Raw genomic sequence first — 24,379 nt, 5'->3', positions numbered from 1 at the left:
GACATTACTGAAATAATTTAGCTCTAAAGGTCCAAGGAAGCTTCTATTTTCAGCACTAGGAATGAAGTTACTTTTTAAATGTATGTTGCACTTTTTTCCCTTTATAAAGAATGTATTAGAGTTTTATTTAAATTTCCTACACGTGTGAGCAATCATTCCCTTCCTATTTACCTGCCTGTGCCTCCCCATTAGGTACTTAGGAACTGGGACAGTAGCTGCCTTTACCCGGGATGCAGAGCTCTTAATTCTTCTCGATGAGGGCTATTTATACAACCAGCTTCACAAGTGATTCATCTCTTCTGTTTACTACTTTCTGAGGTACTCTATCAAAAAAATTATGGAAATAATTGCAAAGAGAAAAACATCCCATGGTCTTGTTTTTAGGGGGGGGGGAGTAAAAAGGAGGGGGGTTTCCCACAGAGCATTTTGATTTTTATTCTTTCCATATTTTTTCAGCAATCCTAGATTTTCTAGTTTTAATGTGTTCTTCCACAGCACTGCATTATGAAACACTAAACTAGAAACTACGTGGTACTCACATGTCAGTCTGACTTATACTGGTTTAAATATTTCACTTTCAAATAAAAGTCTTGCACTCACTTTTCCAAGAAACCAAAAAAATGTCACTCTAAATGTGGAAAATAGAAGAATTATACCCTTGTGTTTGTGGGTGATGAGAGAGAAGAAAGAACAAGAGAAGGAACAATGACTAAAATTCTGAAGTTTTCCCACTTGAACATTTCACTGGACCTCCACTTCCTGAAGGGACATCTCCCACCAGGATTTCTCCTGAGGCCCAATTCAACCTCTCTCTCTGCCCTTCTACCCAACTCCACCTTGTCTTCTAACACTCTCTAAAAAGAGCTTTCCTTCTCACTGTTTCTAGTTAGTTGTCTTAGTCAGGACGAGAATGCCCAAGGGAGCATGTGAGCCCCTCTCTGACCTTTGCATCATATATCCAGTGAGCTCTCAAGTCCTACTAACTTTTTAAAGCTTACCACGTTTACCTTTTTATTTCTGCCATGACAGTAACAACAGCAATGAACAGCTGCCAGCTAATATTTGCCAGAGCCTTCAGAGCCTGACTCAGCAAGAAAAACGTTTCATACCTAGAGTTCAGTCCGACCCTGTCTACTGATAAGATTCTGACAGGGCAGAGTTTATTAGTCATTTCCCTTGAGGTTCTCCACCTAGTTTTATTGCAAAAGACCTAGCATCCCAGTGCCTGAAATAAGCCCTGAGGAAATATGGTCCATCAGGGATCCTGTTTCCTCCTTAAAAACTAGGTTTCCGCTCTGCATCATTAATTTGCACGACAGGGTCCCCCACAAGAATGGTGGCTCTTTTCCGAATGCAGGGTCCTGAAATTCCACATAGTTTTTGTCTTGGGAAGACTGAATCCCCTTCCCCAGTTACTGGCCGGTTCCCTCGTCCCATGGCCTAAGGATTTAGAACTAAGACATGGCCAAATACTTGACTATGGGTAACAATACCATCTAGCACTCTTCGTTATTATGACCCACTTGCTAGATTTGATCCTCTCACCTCTCAATACCGTGCCCTTTTAGGCCTAAATCGTTGATTGTTTAGAATGCTGGCTTCTCTCTCAGGGGACTCCTCTCCTACACAGTCCCAGCTTCGCACCATTCCTCGCTTCCTGTCAGCCCTTCTGAGTTAGATCATTCTTAATCATCATCTCATTTAATTCACAAAACAACCCAATGAAACAGATGTTAATATCCCCATTGGGCTGATGAGAATTTTAAAACTCAGGTTACATTCGAGAACATATACAGGCCACGTGGCAGTGGTATGGTTGGAATTCAGTCAGGTCATTCTATTTCCAACCATAGTGTCTCCACTATATTAAGTTTCCTTTCTCCATGTCTCACAAGAATTATTACAAGAGACTTATAATACACCTTTCCACCTTCCAAATCATCCTCTTCATTATCATAAAAGTATTCTTTCTAAACATTCACTGCTATCATATACATTTCATACTCTAAATTAATCTTTCATGATTCCCCAATTATTTATGAGATAAGTGCAAATTCTCCATCCAAGCATTTGAAGGCCTCCATAATCTGGACCCAGCCTACCTAGGTCAATGTTTATCCCCCATATCCCTCCACGATCCAGGCCAAGCCACACTCCCTCCTATGCCTCAGCCACTATGCCCAGGCTGTTCCTAAAAGTCTGTGTTCTTTGTTTCTAATTCAATCTACTCCAATTATCACAGCACAATCCAATCTCTACCACAAAAAGCTTCCACGACTTCACATATCAAACTTAACCCATACTTCTGGCAACTTTACTCTAGCCATATTGTCATTTTAACATAAATTACATTATAGGATTCTTTTTATCACATAGGGTGGCTCACTGAAATTTCCCACCTCCAAATCCCCACACTTCATAATTCTTGCAGGGGATCATCATATTCCAAAACTCAACTTATCATTATTTTCAAGCCCCTTCAGAGAAGATAAGTTGTCTGACTTAAGTAGATACCTAGAAGAAGGATTTGCCTATCCACTAGAAGTACTAATATGTGATAAGGCCAAATCAAATGTCTTCTCTGAAAAGAGATGGAGGCTCTATTCTCAATTTTTTGAGGCATCTCCATACTGCTTTCCATAGTGGCTGTTTACATTCCCACCGGCAGTGAATGAGGGTTCCTTTTTCTCCACTTCTGCTCCAACATATGCTAAGTCTTTCAACACAATTTACTCAAGCTAAAGTCCATCAAGAACTTCAGGAAAGAAAGACTGTAGTTAGAAATTCCATTCTAAAGTTTCCCAAATACAAATTTTAAGAAATGAAATTTAACAAATAAACATAGCTAGGCAATAACAATAATATTATCTCCTCTGGTAGTTAACTATTAATTTCTTGAAGGAGAAATCTGTAATCATAACCCATAAAGAGTTTTGAAAAGGAAATTAGTCATGTGGAGAATTTTGAATTAAGTTTTTTATATACAGAAAAAATATCCCAAAGGGAATAACTCAGTAAGGTCTTTTCTCTCTGCCAGTATAATTATTAAAAATAATTATAAATTCCCAAGCACAATAAAATTTTATTTAAAATACAATCCATTGATTGATTGATTTATAGGGTCAAATTATCCTCTATTTTGCAATGTCCACCCATATTCCTATATTTTAAAGCAAATCACAGTTGTAGAGTATTTATCTTGTATCCAGCTATAAAAATATTGCAATTTTTCATAAAACTACTAATGTATGTAAACTCCTAAAATATTTAAATCTCTGTTCTATTCTGCATTTACATTTTGCCTGTCCACTAGAAGTACTAATATGTGATAAGGCCAAATTACTTGTCTTCTCTGAAAAGCTCATTAAATAAGAAAAAGACCTTACATGTTACTAAAACCAAATTCAATAAATATCACTCTGTTTCTGAAAAACATGATCTTTAAAGAAAAAATTTAAATGCCAGAGCCCAATGTCAGAAGAAACTACAAAATTTCCCCCTTCAATAAATACCTAAAGATTAAAGGAAAGCTTTGACTTAGAGAATATTATATTATCCACTTCCATTTTAGGATGATGTTTACCAAAATATCATAAATACTTAATAGCAACTGTTCCTAGTGCTTCTAGCAAAAGGCAGTAAAACGAAACATAAACCTCAGCTGTGAAAGCCCAGGAGTTTTGCTTTGCATTTCATCACTCCACTTCCCCATACCCTGTTTAGGATAGCCCAGATTCTAATGATCACCAGAGACAGCTCCACTGAATTCGAAACAGAAATATTATGAGTTCCAGTGAAACTATTAATCATTAAAATGGAAAGAACAAGAGCAGTCAAATATTCAGCCGGTGGTTCAAGTTGCCTGACTGATAGCTAGGAAATACCATATTGGAAAGAGAGTAATCACACATTCCAATCCAAATTTTTATTTAACATTGCTTCTATAAAGCCTATAAAACTCTCCAGCTATCAAGATGCTGAGGAACGCCATGCTCAAAGGGTAGAAGTGTCTAAGATTGTTTATGAAAATCTTAAACTTGAAATCACAAACCCAATCTCACAGAGCTCAATTTGCAAAAATTAATATCAAATCTGACAAACAAAATCTAGATCTTTAGAATTACATGGTGTTTGCAATGCCGAACAAACTTCCTCCTTAATCTCTTTCTTCAAGATAATGACCACCTGAACTGGATATCACGTTACTTCTTACAGTTTAAAATGTATCTAAAATTATGAGCCTTTCCTGCCCCCAGAGAAATACTCACAGAATTAATTATTCCTTTAAGAGCGTGAAATCCACCTTTGACAGGAAAAACTTGTTCCTTGGAATCAGCAATTCTTTCGAGCTTTAGAAAGAGGAGAAAAATTTAATTAAGAGGTGGCTGAGACATATAACATTTTATAAACTTCATTACATTTTAATTATGTTCTTCTGAAGAATTACACCACAAGATTTATCCCCTCCTGTAGCCTGTCAGAAACTGCGCTAGGGATACTCTAAATGCATCACAATGAAATGAACTGAGATCAGCTTTAGGTTGGCTTCAAGTTTCAATTTCAAAACAGTACAGAACTCTACTAGCTGTAAATGTCATGAGAGACAGGAGTCCTAATTAGTCATACTCAACCAAAAATTTAAATGCAAAATCACTTTGTGAGTGTAAAAAAAATTTTTAAATATATAAAGCCTTAAAACTTCATGGAAAAAAAATGTTTTTTTAAAGAAAATTATTAAAGATTTCTCATAAGCAAATTTCCTAAATCCCTGAACTCCTATGGGTCTAGTTTTAAATCAAAATAAAACACTTAAATAAGGCTGTAATAATAATCCTGTCAGTTGAGTTAAAGAATAGAAGTACTTATATTATTTTAACCCAAATGTTTGTCCTTAGTTCTTCCAAACCAAATAAATGTTCAATAAATTTTGAGTTTTGTTTTTCAGTAATGAAACCTGTTAAGATCAGACATTATTAATCAAGACATACAAGAATATGCTCATTTTTATAGATTATCTTTAGCATCAGTGAAAGGAATTTAATAAACTATCCTTAAGACAATTATATGATTTAGGTTAAAGTTTACATATCTGCTCTACTCACCTGAGCTGGTACAAAGTCAAGGACACCAACACAATATACTCTAGCCCCAAATGACCTGGCTAATTTTGCCTATGGAGAGAAACAGAGATAGAGGCAGAGGGAGACAGAGAGAGAGGTTAATCACTCAAATATCAGACTATCGATGAATGCACTGGGATGTAAAGAACAGTTTTAGTTCAATACTCACCTCTTTCTCTGCATATGATGGCACCAGACCTTCCAACTTACCATCTGTCAGAGCAATTATGATACTGGAGGTTTTTAAGCCTCCTGCTTTCTCAATTTGTTCATTTGCCTGAAAATGAAGAATAATTATCCAACTCACAATTTAATCTTAACTTTGAACCAGCATGTTCTATTCAAGCTGAATTTATAAGTGTGACAAAATCAAGATATTAGGGACTGACTTTTAAAATACAGTATTTGTGTTAAATATTTTATTGAAATATACATATATTTACTTTATAAAGTAGTTACTATTGGGTTTAAATGACATAGATTTTTAGCTTTGGTTGGCTACTCCGAATATAACCATAGAGAAAATAAAATAAAAAATTCTTAAAAGGCAAAATACTATCCAAATTTTTTCTTAATACCATGATAAGTAATGTTTTCTATCAGCCTCATTCCTAAAACAACTAAACAAATTTAATTTTTTTTCTAAGATACATATGTAATGGGATCTTTTAGTTTGACTAGAGAGCTATAAATTATTTCATCACAGCATAAGAAAACATCTCTCCCGCATGCATAAATGTCAAAAAACTTACTTTCTTTAGTCCTTCATGGATGAATGTCTCTCCTACTGGAATGACAGCTTTTAAGTCCTTCAAGCCTTGATTGATTTTGCCTCTGAAAATAATGTTTTATAATATTAAAGTAAACAAAAATGAGCAAAGATCACAACAAGCACTTCTCAAAAAACATGGCAGCATTGCCACTAAGCTTTCTTCAGTAAGAAAAGGAAAGAGCATGAGCTTTGAGGGCATATAGCTCTTCATACTTTTTGTCATTTTAATGAGTATATAATAATATCTGTGTTTTAACTACAAAAAATAAAAGTATTAACAATGTGAAATATCTTGAAAATCTAAGCATAAACTAATTTTGAGTTGAAAACATCTACCTTCAATCATATTTATTTTACTAAATGCTAAGGAGTAAAATATGTTACTTCATAAAAAAAAAAAAAAAAGAAAAACCACCAAGGACTGAGTAGGTCAGCTTAACTGAAAGAATATTTCTGAAGCACTTAACCCACCTCCCTACAAGTTGGAAATTATCCTTGTTATCTGCAAATTCCTAAAGTGTGTTACTTAATGATGTTACTTATGAAAATTAACATTTTCTACTTTTGTCTCCCAGAGTCATAAGTCTCGTGATGTAGGCAATTTTATAGCACCTTCTCATCCATCCAGACACCAGTTCATTCTCTTGAATGTTGTGGATATTTAATATGTATTTTGGTGAACAAATAAAAGAATAAATGGAGATGAACAAATAAAAAATAAATGGATGGATGGATGGATGACAATGGTATGAATTAAAAGGAGAAAGAACCATAGAATATTTTTTCATCATGACCAATTAGTTGTCCCAATGGAGTACGTTGAAATAAAGTATGACTATAATAGTAAGAGGTATTTTGTGTGTGAGTAAGAGAAGACACATTTTTCAGTTATTTTTAATACAGATTCCCAAGACTCTTTTAAAAAGAAAAAGAAAGAAAAAATAAAACACTTCAAGAATCTTAAGAGATAAATATTTTAATGTTGCAAAATAACCCGAAATAAACTCAAAACTAATTTTTAAAATTTTAAACTTAAAAGATCAGAAGAGAGATCTTAATATATTGCTTTGAGAATTTTAGTTTTTAAACAGAAGCAAAGAAAAATACCTTTTTAAATAAAAGTCTTGAAATATTAAACTTAAGTATAATGCTTTCAATAAACATGAAGAGCAGTTACACTACTGAGGATGATATATGACTGATGAGAGAACTGAAATTCAAGTTTTCAGATTACCTGAAAATCAAGGAATTTACGGGGGTCATACACAATATGTATATATATACTATATATACCTCATATACTATTAATACACATGACAAAAATAATTAAAAATTTATTATTTTGTCATGCTGCAATGTTGTGTTTCAAATACTTTCAATAAATGAGTCTTTCATAAGAGCCTCATTCACATTTTAAAAGTAAGTTATTGATTACATTTTAATATTATAATAAGAGTTATTATCAGATAAATTCTCTCTCTCAAGAAGTTTCCCCAAAACAGAAGACAACTTTCAAAATATAATCTTAATCTTTCTCCTTCCTGATTTAGTTATCTCTAATAACATATGTTGTCTTTTTTGATACTTGGTTTAAAATCTACCTATTCTGAACCTATCTCTAACTTCATTACATTCTCTTTCTATGGTACCCCAAAATTATGAATGTTTAGCTTTCACTAAAATAAATAACTGTCTCTTAAAAACATTCTACTTTAAAATAATTTAAAATATTAATTTCACTTAATATTTTCACTTCTCAACAAGACTGGAAGTTTACAGTGGGCTACCCCGATGTGTGGTATGTATAATGTATCCCCCTACTCTGCACTTATTACTCATTGAAATGTCTTTTACAAAGTAAGTGTTCAATAAATTTTTCAACCTACCCTAGGAAAAAATTCATAATTCCACAGATGATGGAGTAAATTACATAATTTATAAACGTGTTTAATCTAAATATTTATGTGTAGTATCTACAGAAACAACTTGAAACTGATTCTGTCTGAGTCTCACAGATAAAAAACAAATATTTGGTGCTTTCCAGAAATGAGTGGCAGCGTGTCCTCAAGCATTAATGTTTGCTGTCAAAAAGAAAATGAAAAAGACAACTGAAATTCAAGTTTACCCAAACAGATTCTGATTGGCAAAAATCGCTTTCTCCATTCAGTTCAGATTCAGCTCCCCATCACCCCCAAGGACCAGACAACACCAGCAGAAGACTCGAAGCTAAAATAAATAAAACTTGCCAAATGTGGAATTCAGAGTCTTTGGGGAAGGTAGGTCTCTTCTAGTTTATTTCATTGGAAGAAGCAGAGGATCTCTTGCTTTTCTACCCACACTCATGCCTGCCACCGTAATATTCTAGGTGGCACTAAACCTCCCATTGCTTTTGCAGCTGCATAGTCATCCGAGGAAAGGTGTTCCTTGCCCATTGCCAATACCATCAACACAGGTGAGTCCTGGTCTCACTACCGTCTAGACAGACAACACAGTCTAGTCTGCCAGCCTCTCCTTCATCAATAAATGTCACTTTAAGTAAAAAGAAAGCCAAAACAAGGTAGGGCAGATCTCAAGCCTTTGAAGAATCCCAAGCAACCAAATATAGGTAATAAATTTATTGGTAAACAGTTAACTGGGGAAAAGCAAAATTACATAGCGGACTAAAAACAGAACTCATTCATCTATACTTTGACTTAAAGAAATCTCTAATGAAAAGCAAGGAGGAAATGATAAAAGTCAACATAGAAAAAAATGGATACATTGTAAAGATCAGCTAAAATCCAACATCTCAACCTTGGAAGATCAACCTTACTGAGCTGGGCTTTAACAGTATGTCTTCAACTACAAGGAACAGCAATATTGAAACTACTTGCTATGAAGCTGTAGTCAAGGGCGTGTGCTGCTTTCCTGACACACAATGTCACCTATAAGGTCCCAAAGCGGAAGTTTCTTGTCATCCCTGAGTAATCGCTACACACTTCCTCCTTTTTGCTAACTACATTATGTCAACTTTCTTCTCCTCTTATTGGGAAGTCCACGTAAATTTCTTACTCATTCACAAAATTATGCAAAGCTCCTACGGTTATCATAATGCTGCATCCTTTTTTCCAAGATCTTTACTTTACTTTTATTTTATTTTTATGTGTTTTTTTTTTTTATTGCTTTCAGAGAGGGAGAAGGAGAGAGGGATAGAAACATCAATGATGAGAGTCATTGGCTGCCTCCTGCACACCCCCCACCAGGGACCTAGCCCGAAACCCAGGCATGTGGCCTTGACCAGAATCAAACCTGGGACCCTTCAATCCACAGGCAGACACTCTATCCACTGAGCCAAACAGGTTAGGGCTACTTTTATTTTTACATGTTGTTAATTTTCTGCAATGTTCTGTGCAGCTTCAGATACTTTTTGGAAAGAGGAAAAATTTAAACAAATGGTATATTTAACCGGTGGTTTTTTTTTTTGTTTTTATGAGAACTAGAGACCAAACTCTATAATCAACTATAAGGATTGACTTTTTTTTAATCTATAAAATTAACACATCCATCTCTATTAGTACCTCTCAAATTTCTCTGCTGAGTAGGGAAAGGAAGAGATTAAAAAGGGATGGGGCCATAGCCGGTTTGGCTCAGTGAATAGAGCACTGATCTGCGGACTGAAGGGTCCCAGGTTTGATTCCTTGTCAAGGGCACATGCCCGGGTTGTGGCTCAATCCCCAATAGGGGGCAAGCAGGAGACAGCCGATCAATTATTCTCTCTCATCATTGATGTTTCTATCTCTCCCTCCCTCTCCCTTCCTCTCTGCAGTCAATAAAAATATATTAAAAAATAAAAAAAGGGAAGGGGAGAATAAAAAGACAAGAGAAGGAATGGAAGGGAAGGAAACACAGCAACGACAGCTGTCATGCACTGTGTCACGTCAATGGCTTTTCTCCATTCCTAATACACTTTGAACTGTGGAAGGTGTTCATGATGTCATAACTAAAATAAAGATGTATTTTTACAAATAGTGGCATAAAAAAAGGGTTGGCAGAGAATTCTAAATTTCCCAACTAAACAGAATTAAAACACAATTTTAAGTACCTTTACTTATGCTGAAGGATGTTCATTGACTAGTATACAATTTATCTCTATAGAACTTGAACTTTTCAATGCACATTATCTTAACATTCCAGATCTCAAAGCTTTTTCCAGATTTCAATCAACCAACCTACACACATCTGCTGCACACACACCCCACATTAACACTGTGATTCCAATGTGAGAACAGCTCACACATAGACCATGGCTATTCCCACATACCTCTCCACAGGTGCAGTGTAGTTCTCCACCCTGGCTGTGCCCTGTAATCACCTAACGGGCTTTTTAAAATATCTCTTCTGTGCCTTAATTAAAAGATTCTAATTTACCTTATTTACCTAAAGATTATAATTCTAATTGCTTTGTAATAGGGACGGGGTATTTTTTGGAAATAATAACTAAGAACCTCGGGTCTAATCTCATTTAAAAACATTTCCATGTTGTTGGAATGCTCTTTTCCTTACCTGTTTTGCCAGTCAGTCCTACTGAAGGGGTTTGGAAGTGACTAGGATATTCTTTTAAACTAAAAAGTACAGTTTCTGACATAGTATGGCATATAGCCACAGAGAAGAGAGGTTTATTCTAAGCCCTATCTTGTTTCCTCATCTATAAAATAGGGATAAAAATATCCACCCTGTGGGGGCATTGTGAGGATTAGATGGCACATAATAGTAAGTGCAGAGTAAGTTGCAGCTACTATGGTTATTTGTTGACATCAGTCACTCCCCTGCTGGTAGGATTTTGTTCACTCGGTTAACATAAAATGGTCATCTCTGCGTCAGCCTCCAATAACAATTTGCCCCTGCTCTTCCAGTTTTTACTCTCAGTCTCCTCAAGGTCCCTCAGCTTCCCACAATTTCTATTGTGGTTATCTATTGCTGTATAATAAACTACCCAGAAATTGGTGGTATAAACACATTTTATTGTTTCTCATAATACTGTGCATTGAATGGGCAGCTATGCTTCACAGGTTGTGAGCTGGGAAGCTGGAATGGCTAGGAGAGCAGAAATGATCTCCATCACGCGGTTGGTAAGTTGATGCTGGTGCTGATGCTGGCTATTGCCTTTAAGCCCAGCTAGGACTGCTGACCAGAGTCTGTATTCTTCTACATGTGACTTGTCCATGTGGCTCAGCGAGATTTCCTCCTACCATGGGGGTCTCATGGTTGTCAAAGTTTTCATATGGCAGCTGGCTACCAAGACCACAAGAAAAGGAAACACCCATGTCTTATTAAGTCTTAGACCTGAAACTGGTACAGTTTCATGTTTCATGTGTATGTCTGTCACAATCTTGACTAAAGTAAGCAATAGGGTCAGCCCAGATTTTTTAAATTACATAGTTAAATGAATATATTTATTTTATATATACATGTACTTTATATATTACACATATATATGTATGTATGTAGTCTGTGCTTCATTGGTGGTCACAAAAGAACAATCTACCACAAAAGCTAAAAGCTACAAGCATCTATGCTACACAATGCCAATTTGGATAATGGCATAAGCATAAATGTATAGGTGTTTATATCATAGGTTGATTCTGTTATATATCCTTAAGATGTTATTAATCAGGGGCATTAGTCTTTAAAATAAATGGTAACTGCAAACAAAACGTGGCAATACCTGAGAATTTTATCATAATAACCCATTTATATAATATAATAAAATGTTTAATTTATAAGTAAACCTTAGTAGATTGAGTAGAATATGAAATAAAACAATGTTCTCAAATTTTATTTTTGTCTGTATAAAATTATTAATGATCCACTTAGCATTGTACTTTACCTGAACTCTCTATAATAAAATAATAAAAGAGTAATATGTTAATTAGATCGACGTCTTCCGGATGTCATTTTGGACATCCTTCCTGACAAAGCTGGGGCCAGAGGGAAGCCAGCCTGGGTCCCGGGTGCCTGCAGGCGGCCCGGGGGAAGCCAGCCTGGGTCCTGGGTACCAGAGGGAAGCCGGTGCTGTCAGCTGGGGGAAGGAAGGCCTACTCTTGCATGAATTTTCATGCATTGGGCCTCTAGTCCATAATAATAAAAGTGTAATATGCTAATTAGACCAGATGTCCTTCTGGACGACCTTCTGATGAAGCAGGGGCTGTGAGGGAAGCCCGGGTCCCAGGTGCCAGAGGGAAGCCAGTGTCAGCAGCCAGGGGAAGGCCTACTCTTGCACGAATTTCGTGCATCAGGCCTCTAGTTATATATAAAGCATTTAACAAAATGTCTGATACATAGTAAGTGCTCAATGAACCTTATCTATTTTTATTGTCTCCTTCCATTAATAAGCCACAATATTCACCAGACTGACAGAAATAAAAAAAAAATATATGAGGGGAAATCTGTTCATTCATTCACACATACTCCTCCAATTATCTACTTAATTGTGTTATTATATTCTGCTATACTACATACTGCATGAATGATAAATTGCAGAAAATTGTTTTCTTATTTGCTCTTCAACTTAAAAAAATGTTTTAACGTTTCCAAACAGTGAAAGATTATTTTCTAAACACAAACATTGCTAATATATTCTATTATCTAAGTTTAGCTATTCGTTTATATACAAACATGATTATTATTTATTTAACATGTCACTCTAAGGCTAACATATGCCCAAGTCTCTGTGCTCCAGTCCAAACCAGTGACCCCAAGGTAGCAGTCCTGACTCAAACGTCTCTGCTTACAAAATGCTCCACACAATCCGGGTTTTGTGAAAGATGGTTCTCCAACTTATTCTACACTAACCAACGTGTGGCGCACAGATCACACCTGAAGTCCATCACTGCATTTTGTACGTTTTTGTTCCATTTCCCCGTTCGATGCCTTCCTGGGCCATGAGAAGTGGACCTCTGCATTCTACCACTTCAGGGGGCCAGGGCTGCCTCACGGGCATGAGTAACAGTGCATTTAATTTTCTAGAACACACTCACAAAACAGATGTAGAATTTCACTGAAAGTAAGTATTAACATATCCAGGACCAGGATCTGAGCTGCTGCCATGCCCAGACCCCTCAGGATTAGCACAGTGTGTGGCCAAAACTGGCTTTTCTAAACAGGAGTCACTACTTCCCTATTAGAGTTTTTTTAAAACCCTAGAGTCACTTCCTCTCATCACATCACTGGTTTTCAACATAACAGAATGAATTCAGAGGATGACTATGACTTTGAATTATGACAAATTCTGACTAATTGTGAAAGCTGGTGAAGGGGGAACACAGAGTCTCAGGCAGTGCGGCAGGTAAGGGTTCACGTTTGGGGTCAGACCTGGGAGGGAATTCTGGGTCTAGCTACTCAGCGCTGTCACCCTGAGCAAATCACTTCAGTTATAATCCTGCACAGCACGTTGAAATGTAATAATGGTGTACACTGATAACCCCCAAATCTCCTTTCCACATTAGCCTCCTTCCCACCCAGTCATCAAGGAGGCCTTCTCACACATTATATGTGTTTATTGTCCCAACGTCACTGTATGGTAGGGATGCTAAGCTCCTTCTAACAGGCAAGGGGCTTGGGCAACAAGAGGCGGAGTAACTTGTCCAAGGTCACACAGCTCGTGTGTAGCTCCTGCGTCTGTTTACCCAAGGTGCTGGTACTGTCATTTTAACACGAAGACTTCAGGACGCTCCCGTATAAGAGCTGGATATACTCTATTCCTAGTGCTTACTCCTTCAAACCCCTGGCTTCATTCTGATTTCAAGAGAGCTATCTCTAGCTGCCGAAAAAGTCAGTAACAATTCTTTTTAATTTAAGCATTTGCTTAATTTTTACATGATACATTCTTGTCGAAATAAAGTTGAATAGCCTACATGCATGGAAATTAAAACACAAAGACTTTCCCCGCATTGAATCTCACAGTAACATTGTTAACAGTTTGTTGCAGATCTTCCAGCCTTTTTTCTATAATCACACACACACACACACACACACACACACACACACACACACACAAAACAAAAACTATAAAAACAGATTTAAAGATTTTGTTTTTATTTTAAAAAATAAAATCATACTTAACAGAGTGTTTGGCAACTTTCCTTTCTCAATTAATATATCTTAGATATATTTTCATGTCAATATATATGAATTTTCCAATTCTTTCAATGGCTGCATAGTATCTATTCTATGTATATAGTCTAAGTACAGTATCAATTTATAGGCATTTATATTGAATACAGTTTTTCACTATTATGGACAAAGCTGCAATATCTAATTTTGCACATGCCTATCTTTGCACTCTGGTGCTAGTATTTCAGTGAGACAGTCCCTAAAAAGGAGAACTGCTAATAGGAACCTTCTAAACATTTACAGAGACTGTCATATGTCCCTACAAAATGAATGAGTCAATTGTAAGTGAACAACTCTTAAAAGGACTATCTTGTCACAAGTACATTTTTAATTCAGATTATAAGGAATTAGAATAAGTTCTCTCAAATAATAGAAATGCATATATTATCTACACTTAATGACTTCTCTTCAATTTCCAACAAGTCAGGCCAAGGAATATTTTTTTTCCTAAGTAATGGGTAATTGTGTTCAGATCAAATAAATACAACTTTTTAAATCTTGGGACAAGTATATTGAAAATATGTATAACTGATCTATAAGAATAGGAATGAGGACACTGGCAAATATGTCATCATTTATCATTTTTCAAAGAGAGAGAAAACATTAGGACAATTAATAACCAAGGTTCTAGAGTCAGGCAAACAACCATTCACTCAACAAATATGTATTGAGCATCCACTGTGTGCCACGCTCTGTTCTAGGTGTTGGATATATGGGTGAACAAGACAAAGAAGACCCCTCTGCTCTCATGTACTTTACATTAGAGTCATGGAGATAAAAATAAATTGATTAGTTAATAGAATAATTTCAAAAAGTGATAACCAAATAGAGTATTATGAGAAATTACTGAGGAGGCAGGTCAGGGTTCCCTCAGATTTGATGGCCAAGCAAGGCCTCTCAGAGGAAGTGACACATGAGATAAGGACAAAATGACAAGAATGACCTGTCCTGGACAAGATCTGGGGCAGAGAAAGAGCGAACTTCCTAATGTGGAAACAAGCTTGGTCTTTTTAGGGAATGGAAAGGTGGCCAGTGGGCTCGCCTATGGCATCCAATGTTGTAACAGAGGACTGGGTGAGGCAGTCAGGTAGGAGTTTTAGGCCACTGGGAGACGTGTTCTTCTATACCACACCATTAGACTGTGTTCGGCATGAGAGTGGCATGATCTACTTTATACATTAAGATACCATTCTGGCTGATATACTGATCACCACTTATTAACTAAGTATCCTTGGACAAGCTTCATTACTTTTCTTAGCTTCAGTTCCCTCATTTGTAAAGATGAGATAATAATAGTATGTATCACATGGAGTTGATATGAGGATTAAATGAGGTAATGAATGGAAAGCATTTTGCACACTGCCTAGCACCTAGTAATTGTTCACTAAATGATTTCAACTAAATCACTTTTATATCATTAAGACCATACTAAACACAACTGAGCATAATTCACTCTCCCCAACTATATATCATAAAAACTAAAAATATCCTTTAAAACCAGTCCTCTTTTAAGTTCTCTAATATTAAAAGGCTGGATATTTCCATATTGAAAAACACTCAGCCCTTTCTTCTTACCTGATGCTGTAATACAGCCCTGAACTATTGATGTGTATGTGCACACCCCTTATTTTCACACACACTAGATTACACATCTTTGTGTTACTCCCAGAGCCCACAATGCTCAATAAATCTTACAAGGAAGGCCTGCAGGTAGGTGGAAAAAATGGACTAACAGATATATGGAGGATAAAAATCATGAGGACAAGAGAACAGAAGGGAGTGTTTTGAATTGAAACATGTAAAAGAATAAAGTTTCTAAGTGATGAGTCTATGAAATGTATAACTGGTCATTTCTTGCCATGTGTATGATTCTATTCATGCATTTGCATAGCACTAGATGTTATGCTGAAACCCTAACAGAAGACACTGCCCTACCGTAAGGACGTACTGCCTTCCAGTCTTGCTTCATCTCTACTGAAAATATTTAGCAACACTCTGAGAAACATGAAAGAGGTACTTCTCATATTCACCACAGTACTGAAGAATTATGAGTGATAGAACCAAAATTGTGAAACCTGCTGTAACTTAACTTTTGTGTTGCTCATGCATGCGGATCTGTTTGTCAGTCTGATATACGCCATCAAGAAAGTTGATACGTAGAATACCCATTTCTAGGCTTTGACACAAAGATCCACAATAGTTGTGGAAACATTTGTTCAGTGATCTTGCATCTAAATATGCAAATTGTTTCTACACACTTGAAAGTATGTAATGGATGAAAAATGATCTTATAATATTCAAATGTAGAGGACCATAGAAATTTAAAAAGTTACTGACTTAATTAGATAAAATTAGTATAAGAATAACTAGAAGCAGAAAACAATATCGTTTACTGGAGACTATTCTGTGATAAACAAGTACTTTTCTATGCACTGTCTTATTTTGATCTCCATAACACCTCTCTTAAGAAAACTTGATAGTTTATTTCTGTAATTTATACATATAAAAAGTAACACACTGAGTATATACTTGGTCCAAGTCTCCAAGTCAGGAAATAGCAAAACCAGAACTCTAACCCAGACCTTCTTAGTGTTCTTTCTGCCATCCCAAACTAATTCAACATGCCACAAATAGTTAAATTCAATAAAAATAAATGTATATTTATTTCCAAGATACAGGCAAGCAAAATAAGTTGCAAGTATCATTATTAAAATCTGCCTGGAGTATTATAAAATCCTTTCAAAAGGGCAATAATCTCTTTATATAAACACAATTCTTCCCTGATCATTAAATACTACATATTCCCTAGCTCCAGGTAACAACAACAAAGCTTTCACCTCTTGAATACATATGTGCCAGATTCTGTCGTATATTCTCCTCACTCACTGACTTCAATTCTTACAACAGTCTTATGAGGTAGTTATTGTTATCATCATCATCACTGTCGTCAGTATGTAGATGGGAAAAAAAGGAGGCATAAAGAGGTTAAGTGTCCTGGCCAATGTGGCTCAGTTGGTTGGGCGTCATCCCTTGCACTGAACGTTTGCAGTTTTGATTCCTGGCCAGGGCACATGCCCGGTTGCAGGCTTGATTCCCAGGCAGGAGGCAGCCTGTCTATGTTTGGCTCTCACATCAATGATTCTGTCTCTCTCCCTCTCCCTTCCTCTTTCTCTAAAAATCAATTTAAAAAAAATTTTTTTAAAAAAAAAGAGGTTAAGTAACTCGTCCATGACCATTTCGCTAGATACCGGTTCAGTGGCTCTTAACAACAATGTTATGCTGTCTCTTCAAATAGAAACCTCTTTAATCCATTCCAATCTCTCCCTTATTAGATCCAACCAAGAGAAGGGAAGAACCTCTAATTTAAATTAATGACTTAAACTCTGCATGCGCATGTCTAAGCAATATCAACTTGGAGACCACTGATTACACTTCATCTTCAAAGTGCTGGAGGACCCATATGTAAACGTCTGACAGAGCACCTGGCACAGCATACGCAGGTGACAATTACTGAGAGTCTACTATATGTCTGGCATTATGCTAAGTGCTTTTCTACATATATGCCATTATTCTTTTATTTTCTCCTAGAGAATAGACTAGATCCAAATCCGTTTATTTGGAAATTAACCTGGGCAGTGAAGAAAATTTATTCCCATGAAGGCAAAGACTATCACATCACTGAGTGTAGAAAGATGTTGCATATCCTACCTAATAAAATGGTAATATGTAAATTACCATCACTCTGCTATGCCCACGATTGGGCCAGAGGGAGGTGCAGGGGGCAGGACTCGGGGTGGCTGGGGTAGCTGATTGGGCCGGCAGGACGCTGAGCTCGCGTTGCCAGTGGCGGCGCAAGCTCAGCGTCTGCGCCATGGCTGTGCTGTGGAACAGAAGGGGCCTCTGGGGCAGCGAGCTCACATCCCGCCACGGACCATCAAAAGCGGGGAAGCTGGGTGCCTGTCCGCTGGTGCACCAGGCCTTTCAGAAGCCTCCGCCGAGCCTGAGGATTCTGAAAGGCCTGGTGCACCAGCGGACAGGCACCCAGCTCCCCCGTGATCGAAAGCGAAAGCGTGTAGGGGACCCTACACGTGCATGATTCAATCATGCACTGGGCCTCTAGTGGGTTATAAGGGACTGCTATTGCTCTGGCCCTTGAAGAAACCCAGGTGCACGTAAAAAAGTATGGAAGGGAAGTATCGGTGAGAAGACTGAGGTTGTATGCCAGAATCCCCCTCCCCCCATCTACAGACTTCCTCTCCAGGAAAAGTAATACTTAAAGCACAAATAAATTTAAAGTTTATATAAGTTCTATCCCTGAATCCTTTTAAATACTACGCTTTCTTGACATTTTTTAAATAAAAATAATTTATAAAAGAAACCTGTATTCACACATAACTCCTGAGAAATCAACATATTATGCAAAACAAACTCCACCAGCCTCCCCTGCTAAAACTACAGTTTGGATAAATTTGATTTCAAAATAATGCTAACTCATTCATTAGTTCAACAAGAATTGAGCAAGAGCTATCATGCATACCTTGTATTAAATGAAGTAGATATAAAAACAAAGAACTCAGAGTCTAGTAAACAAAACTGATCCCATGGAAACTAGCCATTCTTTAAAATATAGTGATGACTATTTCCAACTTGCCAAAGTGGGTTCAAATGACATAGAATTGGTCATATGAAATACTGTGACATTGGCTTGGAAAAAGCCATACCTTTTACAAAAGATTTCTGTATTTGTGTGTGAGTGTGTGTGTGTGTGTGTGTGTGTGTGTAGAGACACATACATATATATTACATATGTCTTATAAAAATGTGAGCTATATAGATGTATTTTATATGTGTGTTATATATATACCTATACATACTAATCCTATCTAATAAAAGAGTAATATACAAATTAACCATCATTCCATGACAAAAATGGCAGCACCCATAGCCACAAGATGGCAGCGCCCAGTCCTCTCAGCCCACCGGAGGCCCCCAGTCCCAGGGAGGGCTGCCGCTGAGAGCCGGCAGAATAAGCGGCCTGGCAGAATGCTACCCAGAGGCCCTCCTGACCCTTTATAAAAAACAAAAACAAATTCACTCCCCACAGAGTGATCCCCCCAACACACACACTTGCAGCCTCAGGTCTTAGCCTTGGAGGCGCCCGTAACCCCATGGAGTGATCCCCTCCCAGTGGCAGCCTGAAGTTTCAGCCTGGGAGGCACGCACACCCCCACGAAGCGATCCCCTCCCAGCGGTAGCCTGGGGTCTCAACCACTGAGTCACACCAGCCAAGCAGATATGGAGGAACCTTAAATGTTTCTTTTTTTTTTTTTAATATATTTTATTGATTTTTTTACAGAGAGGAAGGGAAAAGGATAGAGAGCTAAAAACATCTATGAGAGAGAACATCAATCAGCTGCCTCCTGCACACTCCCCACTGGGTATGTGCCCCCAACTAAGGTACATGCTCTTGACCGGAATCAAACCTGGGACCCTTGAGTCTGCAGGCCGACGCTCCATCCACTGAGCCAAACCAGTTAGGGCTGTCCAATATGTTAAAGAAAAAACCCTATCTAATAAAGAGGGAATATGCAGGGGAGGGCATTTGGGGGTGATCAGGTTGTCAGGGGAGGGCAGTTGGGGATGATCGGGCCAGCAGGGGAGCAGTTAGGCATCGATCAGGCTGGCAGGGGAGAGGTTAGGGGGTGATCAGGCTGGCAGGCAGAAGCGGTTAGGGGCAATCAGGTAGGCAGGTGAGCAGTTGGGAGCCAGCAGTCCCGGATTGTGAAAGGGATGTCCGACTGCCTGTTTAGGCCCGATCCCCTAAACAGGCAGTCAGACATCCCCTGAGGGGTGTCAGATTGGAGAGGGTGCAGGTTGGGCTGAGGGACACACACACACACACACACCCACCCCCGCAGTGCATGAATTTCGTGCACTGGGCCTCTAGTATAATATAAAGCAAGTTCCTTTACAAAAGTAAACATATTCGGCACCAGTGCACCTCAGAGTAAGACTAGAGATCCAGGATGTCTGCTGAATCTAGTGAATTATCCAAATAGATCCATAGCTTTCCCTCCCTAATGTTCTTCAAACTCCTAGTTGATTAATATATTACATCTAAACAAGAAAGATGTAGAACTACTTACAGTAACAGAGAAGGGAAAAGGTGGGAGGTAGTGAATATACAAGTAGGCAGAGTTCTGGGTTTCATGGTACATTCCCCAGCCAATATGAATGATATTGATTTTCAGATTATCCGCTCTTTTATATTACTCATACCTCCTTTCCCCTCTATTAGTGAAGAGAACCCAATTGTCTGTGCATTTGCTTGATTTTATGGAGAGGCCTGAATCACCACTTGGAATATCAATCATTCTTTTAAGATTAGTCTCTGCTAAAAGCCTGCGGTGACATGATAATGCACTAACCTGTCTCCAGTTAATGGCAAAATAGTGGTTGCTTGAGAAGAAAACACAATGAAAGATACTCTCATCTGAGGGCTGCAAAATAAGAAGAGAGGCAGTTAAAACATGTTTCAAAGAAAGATTGATACAATACAGATATATAGCTAGGGAGTCTCATTTGAAATCAGTCTCACTGAATAGTCCAGGCTTCTTTTAAATGGAACCCCCTAAGTAGATACACTAATTCTGCTTAACATTACTGCGTAAGTCATTTTGGATTCAGACAGTGCTTCTCAGCACTCAAACACTCCTCCATGCCCTGTGGGGCCGTTTAGGAAGAGACTTACTAGAAAGATAAATTCTAGGTCCATGAAAAATTCTTTTGAGAAACTGCTTGATGTTCTACCCCATCTCCTTAAAGGAGACCAAACCCTGCAGAGAGACTATGGCTAGCAATATCGAGGGCTGGAGAGTAGCCAGTTTGACTTAATTACAACTATATTATGAATTTCATAAAAAGTTATCCTGAAGTAAGAATACTTAAAGAGTGCCATGGACAATGTGAAAGAGACCAACAAATCCCATTTTGATTAGGCATCTTCAATTTTCTAAGTCTCAAAGGTCATATTTCCAACTGTCAACAACTGCCCCAGTGAGCTGCATCTTTTAAGCTTTAGGCATTTATACCACAGAATGGTTCCTGTTTCCAAGACACTCTTTGCAACTATTACTCAGATTGCAAACTGAAGATATGAATCTAGAACCCACAGACCGGAGATCAGAGTGATGTCCCATGCATATTTTGAAAGTCATTCTCTTCAGTAGTCACGCTTTATTCACTTCCTACACTGTATCTTTGGTAACGGAGCAACCAAACTTGAGCCAGAAAACTGTGTATTACAGAAGTCCAACTTGCAAAGCTGACCGAATGAGTAAGAACCTCACTTCTTGAAAAATGTTGTATTGAAATGACCCACTGCTCTCAATCAAAACCTATGTGACACTCTCTGCACACTCTTGGGCTAAATCAGAAAATGTATAAACAACGTTCCTCTGCCTTTGACATTTAAGGACAGAGGGCCCTGTTTATTTTTCTTTCTTAGACGGTTTTACCTCTGACACTGTCCAGAAATGAGTGTTATACTTGATTTCTGATGCAGGAGACTGAGGATGGAACATGGACAAGCATACATTTTTATAGGGATAACTTTATGGCTGCCAATAACTGAAAGCAAGGATTGCCTAGGCCTCTACAGATTGTTGAAGTTACTTGCAACATGACTTTCAAAATGTTTTGATCATTCAAGCCTGTTTTACAGACAACATTTGGGCTAACGAGACTGAAAGAAGCAATATTTAATGACACAGCTCCTTTTTGTGTCCTTTCCATTATCTTGATAAACTTGCATTTTGCTCATTGCATATTTTTCCTTAAAAAAAGAAAAATGAAAGGGGAAAAAAGCCTCAAAAGCCTGGTGTCTGGGGGTCATTTTCAAGTAGGGATGCCACTAATTCCTAGTTACCTCTAAATAAGAGAGTGAGCTGGATTGCATAGTAGTTCTGCTTTTTATAGGAGTCTTTCCTAGTAAGGCTTATTGCATATATAGAACAGTTAAATTTTAAACGCACCACACACCCACCCACACATTTTGTAAACACAAGTCATTTCTTTAAACAGCCACACAAGTGCCTTTTCTGGTAGTAGGTTATTAACACATGTTCATTTGAAGTTTACCAACACTTTTTTTTTTTTTTAATGAGGACCTCTGCAATGCTAAGAATTGCGTGGAAAGGAAAATATATTATGAAGACTATTAGCATAAAAAATTTAATGTGATAAATTATGAGAAAGCATAACTGAAATTCATAACAGATGAAAATTCAAAAAGGAAAAGACATGTGGAATAGTATTTGAAGATGCTTCCCCGGAGCCTGGGCCAAGTTTCTGGGGTCCAGATGACATAAGCCCTCCACCAGTGAAGGTCTGTCCTAATAAGAGCATGTGAGTAATAATGATCTTGGGGAGGCTCTTTAACATCCACATTTCACTGAAGGCTTTTCCTGCAAAAGGTTTCAAAAAAAAAGGGGGGGGGGATGGGGATACCCTACATGTTGGTATACTTCCCTCAACTTCACACTCCAGTCGCTAGAAAAGTAAAGTGGGAGAAATACCTCACAAATCGCTCTGTAAGTTGCTTGACAAAATCGTAAATTTCAAGCCAGTTATTGGCCACACTCCAAGACCTGAAAAAAAGAAAAAGAAAAGGAAAGAAAGAAATAGAACGGATCAGAAAAACAAACATGCACATGGGGCCGCTTCGAGAATCAAAGTCACAATACCAGTAATGAAACTTCCGGTGCTACAAGAATTGAGAAAGTCAACCCATCTTTGGGGACCACCTGCCTGCTAATAGTTTGGAGCCGGACCCCCGCTCTTTAAAACAAACACAGCCCACTTCCCAGGAAATGCAAACCGCACAGGGTTGGTTAACCCTAGGCATTTCCTGGGATAAAACCAAGCAAACTTTAGCCAGAGTGACGGGGTGAGGACAGGGAGGCTGACAGACAGTCTGGTCTGGGTTCCAGGGGCCCAGAAGGCTACCCCCAGTGGCCGCATTTCCATTTCCCAGGAGGCCCTTGGACTGGCAAGCAGGGACTACCCCACTTTCCCCGAGTCCAGCACCTCTGGACGACTCCTACCACCACCCCCGAGCCAGCAAAGATCCCAAAGCGCTGGCCCTCTGCCCGGAAATAGCAACAAGGTAGCCATCCACGGGTTTCTCACTCCTCTCCCCAGGGCGCGCGCACATCTTGGCTTCCCCAGCCACAACTCACCCACGGCCACCCGCCCCACAAGCCACGGGACCCCCTCTGGCACTCACTTGTCCAGGACAAAGTAGAGATCAAAGGCACCTCTGCAGCTGGGCTGCTCCTGGGCGCTCAGCAGCCCCCCGGGGCCGCCGAGCGCCAGCAGCCACAGCCCCTGGACCAGCCAGCTCCCCGGACTGCGCGCCAGCGACAGCCGCGCCACCATCCTGCGGCGGGGCCTGCGGCTCCGTCAGCTCACGGCCCCCTCGGCTGGGCTCCCCGGGACGCGGCGGTGGCAGGAGCCACCCAGGACCCTGGGGCGGGAGAACGACGAGCAGCGAGGACGCCGGCGCCTGGAGCAGCGGAACCCACTCCCTGACCGAGGGAGGGAGACGGGCTGGGAGGGAGGTCCACAGAGGACAAAGGGAGACTCTGCAGCCGCAGCCGCAGCTGCCGCTGCCGCCGGAATCCAGACGAATCCCGGCGGAGAGCAATCAGTCCTTTCCCAGCGGATCCGGAGAGTTTCTGCAGACAAGGAGGGCCCGGGCGACAGCGCGCGGAAGAAGTTCCTCCCCGGCCTCCAGACCAGCCTCCAGCTCCCTCCTAGGACCGGACCCCGAGTCCCATGCCTCGGGGTGGCCTGAAGCCCGGCGGCGGCAGTGCGCGGCGGGCAGCCGCCCCCCGGACGCCACGACGGCGGCACGAACTCAGAGCGGAGGTCCGGGTCCTCTGGTTCCTTCCCTTCCTCCGGCGGCCCAACTCCCCCGGGCACTGCAAACTTTCTTCCTTGTGCTCGGCGGCCCCGGCGCGGCGCGGCCGGGCGGTACCCTTCAGGGGAGGAGGCTGAGCGGCCCCGGGCGAGTGGCTCCGAGTGGCCACTCCAACCAAAGCCAAGAGCGCAACCCGGCCAAGTCCCGGCTCCGCGGGGGCGGGGCCTGATCTGAAGCCCGCAGCCACACCAGCACACTTGTGCGTTCTTGCCTGGTTGAAAATGACTAATGCTTGCCAAATTTTGGGAAGAGGAGGAGTTTAGAAAAACAAATGTCCTGCAGACGCTGAGCATACCCATATATCCTGCAGGCCTGGTCTATTTCAGCAGCTGGAGCCGCTGAGATCGAAGACCA

At 39.4% G+C, this 24,379-nt stretch overlaps 1 protein-coding gene across 4 annotated transcripts in view; it reads right to left on the bottom strand.

The window, feature by feature from the left end:
- Nucleotides 1-24,114, bottom strand: part of ANTXR2 (ANTXR cell adhesion molecule 2) — a 139,810-nt gene extending 115,696 nt beyond the window's left edge. For 3 of the 4 annotated variants that reach the window (XR_008558468.1, XM_008143639.3, XM_054727964.1), the window contains exons 1-7: nucleotides 23,330-24,111; nucleotides 22,620-22,691; nucleotides 20,472-20,543; nucleotides 5,873-5,954; nucleotides 5,290-5,397; nucleotides 5,103-5,171; nucleotides 4,269-4,349 (exon numbers count right to left, since the gene is read on the bottom strand). Coding sequence is in view for 3 of the 4 variants with exons in the window: in XM_008143639.3 (XP_008141861.1) it covers nucleotides 4,269-4,349; nucleotides 5,103-5,171; nucleotides 5,290-5,397; nucleotides 5,873-5,954; nucleotides 20,472-20,543; nucleotides 22,620-22,691; nucleotides 23,330-23,481 (636 nt within the window). In the remaining variant the exon portion in view is untranslated. Of the gene's footprint in view, nucleotides 1-4,268; nucleotides 4,350-5,102; nucleotides 5,172-5,289; nucleotides 5,398-5,872; nucleotides 5,955-20,471; nucleotides 20,544-22,619; nucleotides 22,692-23,329 lie in introns of all 4 variants that reach the window. The other variant, XM_008143638.3, reaches the window with a different exon arrangement.
- Nucleotides 24,115-24,379: the final 265 nt, after the last annotated feature.

Source organism: Eptesicus fuscus, chromosome 2 (genome assembly GCF_027574615.1).
Source record: "Eptesicus fuscus isolate TK198812 chromosome 2, DD_ASM_mEF_20220401, whole genome shotgun sequence".
NCBI classification, from domain to species: domain Eukaryota; kingdom Metazoa; phylum Chordata; class Mammalia; order Chiroptera; family Vespertilionidae; genus Eptesicus; species Eptesicus fuscus.
The sequence above is the reverse complement of the archived record's forward strand: the minus strand, read 5'-3'. Positions and strand labels throughout refer to the sequence as shown.